The 11,376-nt window shown below is 46.7% G+C and overlaps 1 protein-coding gene and 1 long non-coding RNA gene across 6 annotated transcripts in view; one reads left to right on the plus strand and one right to left on the minus strand.

Annotated features, from left to right (window-relative positions):
* GYG1 (glycogenin 1) overlaps positions 1-7,738 on the minus strand; it is a 28,274-nt gene extending 20,536 nt beyond the window's left edge. For 2 of the 5 annotated variants that reach the window (XM_027819886.3, XM_037909010.2), the window contains exons 1-2: positions 7,624-7,738; positions 672-807 (exon numbers count right to left, since the gene is read on the minus strand). In XM_027819886.3, coding sequence (XP_027675687.2) covers positions 672-807; positions 7,624-7,723 — 236 coding nt within the window. In that variant the 5' untranslated portion in view covers positions 7,724-7,738. Of the gene's footprint in view, positions 1-671; positions 808-964; positions 1,089-7,184; positions 7,308-7,623 lie in introns of those variants that run through there. The other 3 variants (XM_037909008.2, XM_043521771.1, XM_043521772.1) reach the window with 2 other exon arrangements.
* The window catches only part of LOC119567066, a 31,080-nt gene extending 20,099 nt beyond the window's left edge, over positions 1-10,981 (plus strand). The window contains exons 2-3 of the long non-coding RNA XR_006283558.1: positions 6,454-8,318; positions 10,708-10,981. This is a non-coding gene — a long non-coding RNA (uncharacterized LOC119567066). The remainder of the gene's footprint in view (positions 1-6,453; positions 8,319-10,707) is intronic.
* The last annotated feature ends 395 nt before the right edge of the window (positions 10,982-11,376 follow it).

Below are 11,376 nucleotides of genomic sequence, written 5' to 3' on the forward strand. Positions count from 1 at the left end.
ACTGCTTCTTTTACATGGTTGTTAAGCCACGGTGGCTCTTTTTTAGTTTTTACTGGGTTTTTTAATTTGGGGTATACAATTAAGTGTTGGTGGGAGAAACTCTCCTGCGGACATAGTGCTGTTCACACCAGCGTTTGTTGGTGTATCTCATGTCACTCAGGGTGGTTTATTCACACCCTTGAGCAATGTAAGTTTTATCGACATAAGTGGTAGCATAGATGTAGCCTTAAAATACAACACAAACAAGGGTAGGAGAGGAAGCATTATCTCTATTTTACTGGATTAAGGGAGGCGGAGAAAGATTATATGACTTGCCCAGCAAGTCTGTGGTAGATCCAGATATTGAACTTTGATCTGAGTCCCAGACCACTGCCTTAACTACAAGACCATCCTTCCTCTCGTTGGTTAGTGGCTTAGGTTTAGCTATTTGTCAATCTCTTCAGTGTACTACTTGTCAACCAGTATGCTCTGGTTGGATAGTTTACTGCTGGAAGCAGCAAGTGTATAGAAGCTCATGGAATACTAATTGGCATCTACTGCCCTTAGCGTTTTGTAATATTCTGACCAGCTTTAGGTGGTCACTACAGAGAGCTTTCATTTGGGGGTTAAAAATTATTGTAACAAGAGCATTGAATGAACAACTAGGTGAAAATACTCATGAAGTGACATACCGCATGGGAGCAGAGACGTGAGGCGTTATGAGCACAGTTAGTTTCTTTATCGTTCTATGGTGTTGCAGAGATGAACCCAAGACCAGTGCTCCTTTAACATAAGAGTCATTTGTAGCTAGAGTCACAAAAGACTGATCTTGAAAAGGAAGAGAAGTTCTGTTAGTATTCACATTTAGTTTTAAATCAAAGTATGCTTGCTAAAATTATTCAGCTCCACCATTGTATTTCACGCCAGAAGGTGCTAGGTAGAGAGTTATGTTGAGGAGCCTCAGAAGAGTAAATAAACCACTCACTGTGTTTAAGATCCCTTGTACATTAGTAGGCATGCACAACATTTATGGAAGAGGTTGGCACAGTTGAGGTATGCTACAGCAACATGTCTTGATTAGATCAGCCAGTGCATTGACAGACATGGTCCTAAATGTAGAAGGAAGCACATTCCATATTGTGTGGAGAGAAATTATCCAACCCTCTAGTTTACCAAATAGAAACTTCATTCTAATTTACACTTTGGATACAACTCAACTAGGACCTGGATGCAAATTCCTCATCCAGAAGGAACTCAAAATCCACACCATGGACTGCTAGCTGGGATGTAGACATCAGTTGCAAATGTAAGGTGTTTTTGTTCTGGCCAGCCTGCAGTGAGTATCTGTCTGCCAGATAGTACTACTTTAGTTCTAGCATCAGTCCCTCAGAGAGGCGTTTAAATCTGAATATTCAGGGAGTTGTGTTAGTACATTTGAGATCTACATATGGAGTAACCGTATTCTGAAATTTGATCAGACCTTGCAGATGCGTTTAGCAAGACTGTTGCAAAACTACAATGAGAATACAAGCTTTTAATGGGAAGTGTCTTGTTAGCTCCTATCTAGTAATATGTAAAGGAGTGAATTGCAACTTAAATTGTGGCAACAGTTAAGCTTGTAGAAATTCATAGAATATCAGGGTTGGAAGGGACCTCAAGAGGTCATCTAGTCCAACCCCCTGCTCTAAGCAGGATCAATCCCCAATTTTTGCCCCAGATCCCTAAATGGCCCCCTCCAGGATTGAACTCATAACCCTGGATTTAGCAGGCCAATGCTCAAACCAGCACATCCCTTGGCCCACGCCGCTTTCCGCAGTCCCCATTGGCCTGGAACGGCGAACCGCGGCCAATGGGAACTGTGATCGGCTGAACCTGAGGACGCTGCAGGTAAACAAACCGTCCTGGCTGGCCAGCGGATTTCCCTGACGGGCCACGTGCCAAAGGCTGCCGATCCATGGTGTAAAGGCTCTATTTGGTAGCCACTAAAACGTTTGTTTGCAACTAAACTAGTAAGAATCAATTTTTATTTTACTAAAAAAATATATATATATATATATATAAATATATATATATATGCAAAATGTGATTTAAATAAGTGATGTAAATCAAGATTTTCTGTTTGCTGATTTAAATCAAAGCAGTTTCAACCACCAATTTAAAGTCCACCTGGGTTGCTGCCAAGGAAGATGGACAGCTGTGCTGAGAATTGTGTTTACTGAAACAAGTTTCAGAATTTTTATTTTGCTTCTAGGAAATTTAGCTAGATTATATTAATTTAGTTCATATTTTAAAAGATACAGAAATGTGACTGCAGGTATTCTTCGAGCAACAAGATGGGTGAGGTAATATCTTTTATTGGACCCACTTATGTTGGTGAGACAAGCTTTCAAGCTTACACAGAGCTGTTCTTTGCATCTTTTTAGTAACCAGAGACTTCTGAGCACCTCAGGTGATTGCACGTTTTACTTGAATGTAGAATAAAAGAAATAGTGACCACTTAAGAAGTTTGCCAGTTTAACAGCTTTGACACAAACCTTGAAGGTGTGACAAGCTGAGGCAGACTAACACTGTCAAAGGGCTACACTCTTGCAGGAGTTGTTCTGCACAGAAGAGGCTACATTTTCGGAGTGCCACGTGGAGCAATTCAGTGGCAGGTATCATTCACTTACTGCAGTCCACAATGCAAACTGCAGATTTAGGGAGCTGTTCAGAGAGTTGCCTGAGTGTGCAGCGCATATTGCTGTGACAGTTCTTGTGTAAGAATGGTTTGATTAGAATTTGAGGTCTGCAGCTATGTCTTGGCCCAGGGATCTCAAACTCAAATCACCATGAGGGGAGGGATAGCTCAGTGGTTTGAGCATTGGCCTGCTAAGCCCAGGGTTGAGAGTTCAATCCTTGAGGGGGCCATTTAGGGATCTGGGGCAAAAATTGGGGATTGGCCCTGCTTTGAGCAGGGGGTTGGACTAGATGACCTCCTGAGGTCCCTTCCAACCCTGATATTCTGTGAGGATTAGTACATTGGCCTGAGGGCTGCATCACTGACACCTTTTCATATAAAGATACAAACCTGCCCCTTCCCCAAAGACTCCACCCCCTCCCTCCTGCCCCTATTCCAACCCCTTCCCCAAATCCCTGCCCCACCTCTTCTCTGCCTCCTCCCCTGAGCCCACAGTTCCCTGGTCCTCCTCCCTCCCTCCCAGAAAGCGCTAAGTGCTGATAGACAGCTTTTTGGCAGCAGGCAGCACCTGAAGGTAGGCAGAGGAGCAGAGACACGGTACACGAGGGAGGGAGCAAGGGAAGGGAACTTGGCAGCTGCAGGAAATAACTCTGTGGGCCGTATGCGGCCTGTGGGTTTGAGACCCCTGTCTTAGTCTCAAAATGGCAACTGGAGATTCTCTCACCCCCCTTCCCCCCCCCCTCACTTCTTTGCTGCCACCACCACTCCCTAAAATTTTAGTGGAAAATTATAGTAAATTGGCCACATTAGTTAGGGATCAAATTAAGATTCTTATTACAATAAAATCCAGTCCTTGCATCTGAAAAGAGATATTAAAGTTCACATTTAGTTTCTAACATTACAACTTTATATTTTTGCATTAAAATTTTGTGTGGAGTCAATCTTGACTAGTGTAATAAGTTGCTGTAGATGAAGAAAGTGGTATTCTCAATCTCATAGGGTGGGACACATCTTTGATATTAGAAGTGAGAAGTTAAGGGGTCCTCTTTAAGGCATACATGTTAATTTTTTCAACTACAGCAGTAGTTGCCTATATGGCAAATTGTAAGCAATTGTAAGAGTCTGATGTACTTTAGGGCAGTTTAGTACCTGGAACCTACATAGCCAGTACCCTTGTGGTCAACAAGTTCTTTAAACCAATCTGAGAACCTTTGGTTAGAATAGCAACAAAATTAATTTAATCTTGGGTCATCTAGATCAGTGCTACTCAAAGTGGTGGTCCATGGACTGGTGCCGGTCCGCGAGCCATCGGCTGCCAGTCTGCGCGCATGTTGGGGGGGAAAAAATTGCCAGTCCCCCACATCATATAGCGTAATCTAGATCAGTGCTTCTCAATCTATTTATAAATGTTTTCAACCTAACCAAGTTTTAGACTTCAGAAGAGTTTCTACAGAGTCATGCATGGAAGGGGATAGGTTTCCTACTTAAATTCACTGAGTAGTGATTTGTAGTAGTCCATATTGCTTGGTGTATCTAGGGCCTGTATAGACAGAACAATTCCCAGTCTGTTAACTTCAGAAATTAGTAGCACTAATGGTAAACTACAGCTCTAGAAGTCATGCATACTGTAGATGTAGTTATCTGGCAAAATTCTGAAGAACTATTTTTCCATTCTGCCCCCAAGGAGCCAGTCTGAATGCAGAAGTTATATAAACTGCTTGCATGAACTGTATCAGACAAGCAAGTTGTTAGTGTCTTAAGCAGTGTAAACATTCCTCTAGTAGCAAACACTTGTGTTCTTGTCCCTGGATTTGCAAATTACTCTTCTCACACTCCCAATAAATGAAAAGTTTTGCCTTGAAAAGCTAAGAATTCACTAGGCCTGAGCCACCAGCGTATTACACTTAAAAACAGGGATTGTACAGACAATAATAGACTGCAAACAAGTGACTGCATCGCTTGTGCCATCATTCAAACTAAAAATCTTTGTCCAGATGTTTTCTAGGCAACATGGCTCTTCCAGTGATCTAACACCCTTGTTGTTTACTTGTTAAGACCTTTGTATGGCCTTGGGGGGGGGGGGCGGGGGAGGGGAGGGTGTCTGCCTGCCTTTTTGAAACTGCATATTCAAGTCCCACACTGCTGGATTTACTAACCCAACAGGACAACTGAGCAATACAGGTTTCAGAGTAACAGCCGTGTTAGTCTGTATTCGCAAAAAGAAAAGGAGTACTTGTGGCACCTTAGAGACTAACCAATTTATTTGAGCATAAGCTTTCGTGAGCTACAGCTCACTTCATCGGATGCAATTCTTAGAGTAGCCAACATAAGATGTATAAGGGTTTATGGTCAGACAAACATTAAATTAAGTTTGAGGATGAACAGAGGAAGTATGGGGAAAGCTAGAAATAAGGCAAATCCCAACTACTGAGTTACTCGCTAGTTTTTCTCCCTTGGCACAGCAAGGCTTTATTTACTTTTGCTTAACCGAAGTGTGGTGCTGGCAACCCCTTCAGAGGAGGGTCATTTGACATAGCTCAAGTCTATGCAGTATGAAACAGGACATGTTAGTATTAACATGGAATGTACCCTCCCTAGGCTGGTTATTAATGTTTTGTATTTGTGTGGAGATTCAGGCCACTTTTAAATTTGAATACACAACAGTTATCAGAAATAATGAAGTTGCTCCAAACTGTGCTATCAACAGGCTATGTTGTCAATTGACTTTTTGGTAACGTCTTTCCATCAACTCAGTCCCCTAGCTATCATTTCTTCCACCCTCCCCACTTTGTTCTATTTATAGGCTACAGCAGCTGAACAGGGGAGTACCCTTCATAGTAGTGTGTCAGAGAGGTACTGTGGACACATGTGCAGATCTATAGCCTAGGGGCACCTGCTTTATTTGCCTGAACATAAAGCTTTTGGCTCCCTTCAAAAGGCTGTCTTAGCCACTGTAGAGCTAATAGGACTGACCTGTTGCTAAGCAATTGTGACTGGCCCAACACCTTCCCTGGAGCAGCCCTCCTTCACATATGCCTGAGGTCATTATATTTACAAGTCTATATGTGCTCTTTGTTTCCATTCTAAGTAGTTTCTTTTTGAGAGAGAGAGAGAGTGTTCAGACTCAGCCTCTCCGAGTTTTGGACGGTAATAAGTTTAAATTCTGCTAATACAAGTTTAATTAGAAAATCTGTGTAAGATCAATAGGGGCATCTGTATGAGCTGCTGGAAAAAATGCAAGGAATGTTGTTTAAATAATAATAATTACCAAGAAGTGTGTTAAACCCAGACAAGCAGTACTAATAATCTGAAAGCAAAATTGACTTCCTCATTCCACTTCTCTTGGCCTGGGCTACCAGTAATGACAGATAATCATCTATGCATGGCAAGTTTTAAGAAAATTCTTGTGATGAAGTGTTATTAGGAAAGATTAATAAAGGTTTTGAGTGGACAGCATCCCTTTAGCATTTGCAAGGCAGAATCAAATGAACATCTTCAGACCCATTTAAAAGTATCTCCATTTTTTGTTAGCCACACTTTTCTGAGAGATACCTGCTATTACAAGAGCTAGTATTATAGCTGAAGGATCAGAGCTGTTAAACTTCATGCAATCGGGAGGACGTGGTCTTGTCAGTTTCCACCATGCATAGGGGTGTTACAGCTGGGGGGCAGCTGTCTTTAAGAGCACAACAGGGAGAACTTTGCTAAGGACCCCAGAAACAAGCATAGCACCAGAAGGTAGTTTTAAGTCGTTTTAGGGCAACTAGATTTCGACTTGTCTCTCTTTCTAATTTAAGCTGGAGCTGTTTGACAAGCCCCGATCAAGAAGCCGAACAGGACTTTGACTTCCTGGAGATGCACCCCCTGGATTCCACTTCAAGGCATAGGCGTCAAGTCCACACCCGACCTTCCCCCGAAGTTCAGGGGACATCTGGGGCCAGGCCCAGCGGTTCTGTAAATTACGCTCCCAGGAAGCTGAACCGAGCTGTGCGCACACGGGCTCCTAGACCTCCACCCGGGGGTGGCCCTGTGTGACGGGGTAGTAGCGCTGCAGGGTTGCTTCAGGGTCCTCCCCCGCAGGAGCCGGGCGGGGAGGAAGGGGGCATTCCGCGCGGGGCGCCCGGCTTGCCCAGCGGGGGAGAGGCGGCCGCTGGCCGGGGGGAGCCGTGGGGCAGGCGGGCAGCACAGCCAGCCTAAAAATAGGAGCCGCCATGAGCGAGCGAGCGCGCACTGGGGTCCCCGCAGCGGGGACCAGGCTAGGCCGAGCTCCGCTTCCTTCCTGCTCCGCGAGCCTCCGGCGGCAGCTCCCGCTCTGGGGGAGGGGCCGCTCTCCCGCTACCTGGCCCGAGCCAGGGGCCGCGCCAGCCCGGGGCCGTGCGGGCAGGGGTCTCAGCGCAGCCCCGGCCGCGGGAGACACCCCCGGGAGCCCTCCCGCAGCTCCGTCAGCGCCGCTCAGCCCCCGCGGGCGGCCGGGCCGGGCCTGGCAGGGCCGGGCTAGGCTGGGCCGGCTCGGGCAGGGCGCACTTACCAGCCATGGTGCCGGTGGTGTTGGCCCCTCCGCCCGGGACAGATGCTGCGGCCGCCGGCTACTCACAAGCCGCAACCGGAGCCGCCCTTTATATCGGGGCGGGCGGAGCCACGTGGGGCACGTACGCTGCCCGCAGCTAGGCAGCCTTTCGCTAGCGCTGGCGTGGGGGGACTCGCCGGTCTTGGGGCTCCCAGCACGGGGCGAGGAGCCGCCCGGGGTACCCCCGGGCACGGCGCCAGCTGGATTATCCCCCGTGCTAGGCCTGCCTGAGAACAGCCTTTCCTCGGGCTAATTCCTTCCTTCCAGTGCCTGTATCTGCTTTGCACGCACCCACCGCCCTGGTCTAGGTACCGTGTGCTAAGAGGCCAGTTCCTCCATTCCTTTCCCAGGTGCTTTGTGCAGCCGGAAAGCTGCCCTGGCTGCCTCGCTGGGGATTCACCTGGTGCTAGGGAATTCTCCGACATGCAGATTGTTCCGCCACGTTCATTGCTGGGGTATCTGAAAGGGTTCCCGCCTGCTTTGCTGAAGGGGGCTGGCATTGCCTCCTCTTCCTTTCCCACTGCTAGGAAGAGTTTTGTAGCCTTCCTATGCGTTGCAGGGTTTGTATGGGGTGCAAGACTCCCACCAAGAATGTGACCCCAAACAGCTTCTATTCTTTGCTTGGTTTCAGAGTAGCAGCCGTGTTAGTCTGTATTCGCAAAAAGAAAAGGAGGACTTGTGGCACCTTAGAGATTAACAAATAAACGTGTTCGTCTCTAAGGTGCCACAAGTACTCCTATTCTTTGCTTGTGCTTTTGGCCAGCCACAGGTTATGTTCTGATAAGTGACCCCGTGAAGTGAGTTTTTTGTATTGTTCTTTCTCAACAACTTCCAGGTCCAATTTGTTCACCTTACAAATAAAAATACATGTTTTCTACCTCCTAGTGCTGCAATCTCCACCTAGGATCTGAGAGTCAGGCTGGATTTTGCCTGTTGCCTGCATCACTGCTGCTAATAAATATTGGGCAATCACAACTCCATCCTAAAGGATTCTGTTGATGATGCATATGAGAGAGAGAGAATCCAGCTGCCTGTTCCAAAGTTTTGTTGGCTCTGCAGGGATAACACAAATAAAATCTTGTTTGATTCAGCAAGGTGAGCAACTACAGGAAGTAAATTTGCTTAACTTTTTTACATAGTCATTTTTGTGACTAGAAGTAAATAAATTTCCCCAGGAGCCTGATGAAAGTGCTCAAACCGGCTAACCCACAGCCACTGTATTGAGGGTGATACAGTAACTCCTCACTTAAAGTCGTCCCCTTTAACATTGTTTCGTTATTAGGTTGCTGATCTATTAGAGAACATATGTGTTTAAAGTTGCGCAATGTTCCATTATAATCGATGTGGGCAAACTACGGCGCGGGGGTCACATCCGGCCTGCAGGACAGTCCTGCCAGGCCCTTGAGCTCCTGGCCGGGGAGGCTAGTCCCTGGCCCCTCCCCTGCTATCCCCTCTCCCCCAAGTCTTAGCTTGCCACGCGGGCAGTGGGGCTGTGAGCTCCTGTCTCTCTGAGCGGCGTGGTAAGGGGGTGGTGGCGGTGCACGTGGTGGTGGTTAGGGGCGGGGGTCCCGGAGGGCAGTCAGGGGACAGGAAGCAGTTGGATGGGGTGGAGGTTCTGGGGTGGGGTGGTCAGGGAACAGGGGGGTTGGATAGGGTGTGGGAGTCCCAGGGGGGCCTGTCAGGGGGAGGGGGTGTGGATAGGGGATGGGGCAGTCTGGGCACAGGGAGCAGGGGGGTTGGATAGGGGGTGGGGTCCCAGGGGGTGGGGGGTCCTGGGAGGGGGCGGTCAGGGGACAAGGAGCAGGGAGGGGTTGGATGGTTTGGGAGTTCTGAGGGGGGCAGTCAGGGGGTGGAAAGTGGGAGGGGGCGGATAGGGGGTGGGGACCAGGCTGTTTGGGGGGCACAGCCTTCCCTACCCAGCCCGCCATACAGTTTCGCCCACCCCTGCATTATAAGGTTGTTTGACTCACCCTGCTCCACCCGCCTGCCTGGTGCTCCTGCCAGGGAGCAGGGTCAGGGCGCGGCGCAAGGGCTTATCCCACTCTGCCCACCAAGCATTCCAGCTGGGGAGCGGGCAAGCTTCTGACCCTGCTCCCCGGCAGGAGCACCGGACAGGCGGAATGGTGCAAGCCCCTGCCCCGACCCCGCTACGCCCTGCCTCAGCCAAGCTTCACAGTCATCACTGGTGAGTACAGTATTAAATAGTTTGTTTAAAATTATTTAAAACGTATACTGTGTGTGTATATATGTCTTTTGTCTGGTGAAAAAAATTTCGCTGGAACCTAACCCCTCTATTTACATTAATCCTTATGGGGAAATTGGATTCGCTTAACATAATTTTGCTTAAAGTAGCATTTTTCAGGAACATAACTACAATGTTAAGCGAGGAGTTACTTTAGATTATTTTTTTAGGCTAGGGATGAGCACTGATTCATTGCTAGGTGATGTTCAAACACATAGTGAGAGACAGTTCCTGCCCCAAAACATTTATAGTTTAAATATATAAGATGGGAGGAAACAAAGACAGAGAAAAGTGAAGCAACTTGCCCATGGCCACACAGCAAATCAGTGGCATAGCTGGGATTAGAATTTAGGTCTTCTGGATCCTTCTGAAAGTGACCTAGCCACTAGATCAGGAGTGGCCAAATTTACTGACTCTCTGAGCTGTGTATGATGATCTTCAGAAGTTTTGAGAACTGGGTGTGGCAGTCGGGGCTCCCGGCTTCAGCCCTGTGAGGCGTGTCAGCTGGGGCTTGGAGCATCAGGTGCCTCCTGCAGGGCTAAAGGCCCAAGACCCTCCCTCCCCACAGGGCAGAAGCCCTAAGCTCCCCCCACCCCAGTCTGGAAGGTGGAGAATGGGGTGGGAGTGCTCCGTGAGCTGTACTTTAACTGTAAAAGAGCTGCATGCGGCTCGTGAGCCATGGTTTGGCCACCTCTGAACTGGATTATACTATCACCCGTTTGGAGCATCCCCAAAGGTAGGGATTATAGAGAGGGGCTTGGCAGAGTTGGGGTAGATCCATACTAGGAAAAAAGGTGATTTTTTTTTTAAAACCACATTAGGGGTTAAACCACATTAGGGGATAGCCTAATGTTTACCTCAATGTGCTAACCTATGTTAGAACTGTACCTGCCTTGTCCACACTAGTCTTCTACCATGTTTTAGTTATGACATGTTAGCTAACATATGGTAAAAAAAACCCACCTGTTTTTCTAGTGAAAACAAGGCCTTGGAGAGGGAACTGTGGCTGTTGGGAAGGAGATAGAGTTCTGGGGAAGCCTGGGGCTTTTGAAGGGAATGAGGAGAATATAGCTGACTTTGAAGCAGGGAGGGAGAAGGGAATGAGGAGAATATTGCTGACTTTGAAGCAGGGAGGGAGAAGGAGCATTGGTAGAAGAAGGGAACCTTAAAAATGTTTGTATAAGGGAGAATAAGCGTCTAAACTGTTTGACTGTCTAAACAGAAATTTTTAACCTTTTTCAGATCTCCCTTGGACTCCTCCAAACTTGAAACCTTATAAGAGTTAAAATAGTGCATTGATTTAAGTTTTCTGTACACACTAAGCTTTTAAGTAATAAATGTTCAAACTATTTATTTGGTCTTTGTATGTTCACAACTATTCACTTCAGTCCACCACAGCTTATTTTCTATGGGCAAGATTCTTATTCGCACCCATGTAAAATGTGTAGTCATTCCAGTGATATCACTGGAGTTTTACACTGATATAAATCTAGATCTAGAGTAACTCCCTTGATTTTGCTAGAGTTTACACAAGTGTAATCTGGAGTAACTCCACTGACCTCACTGCTGATTCTCCAGATTTTACAACAGTGCAACTGCTATAACAATCTGTCCTTGATACGGAGTGCCCACAATGTTCAACAAAAATTTTCTGATTTCAAATCTTTAGTAACTATGTTCCACAGTTGCTGAACCTTGCACTGTCCCTGCACAGGGGCTACCATAATGTAGTTCTTAGTATTTAAAATGCAAATATTTTCTCTTTAGTATTTTACTTTCTGATTCTGAAGGGAGTATGAGCTATTCTGTTCCACAATGAGCTGTGATTGTTAAAGAGGCATATTGTATGGTTTAGTTGTACTATTTATACTTTATTTTAACCACCATTTATCATCTGAACCAACCTTGCCC

The sequence above is a fragment of the Chelonia mydas genome, chromosome 9, assembly GCF_015237465.2.
Source record: "Chelonia mydas isolate rCheMyd1 chromosome 9, rCheMyd1.pri.v2, whole genome shotgun sequence".
Taxonomy (NCBI): Eukaryota; Metazoa; Chordata; order Testudines; family Cheloniidae; genus Chelonia; species Chelonia mydas.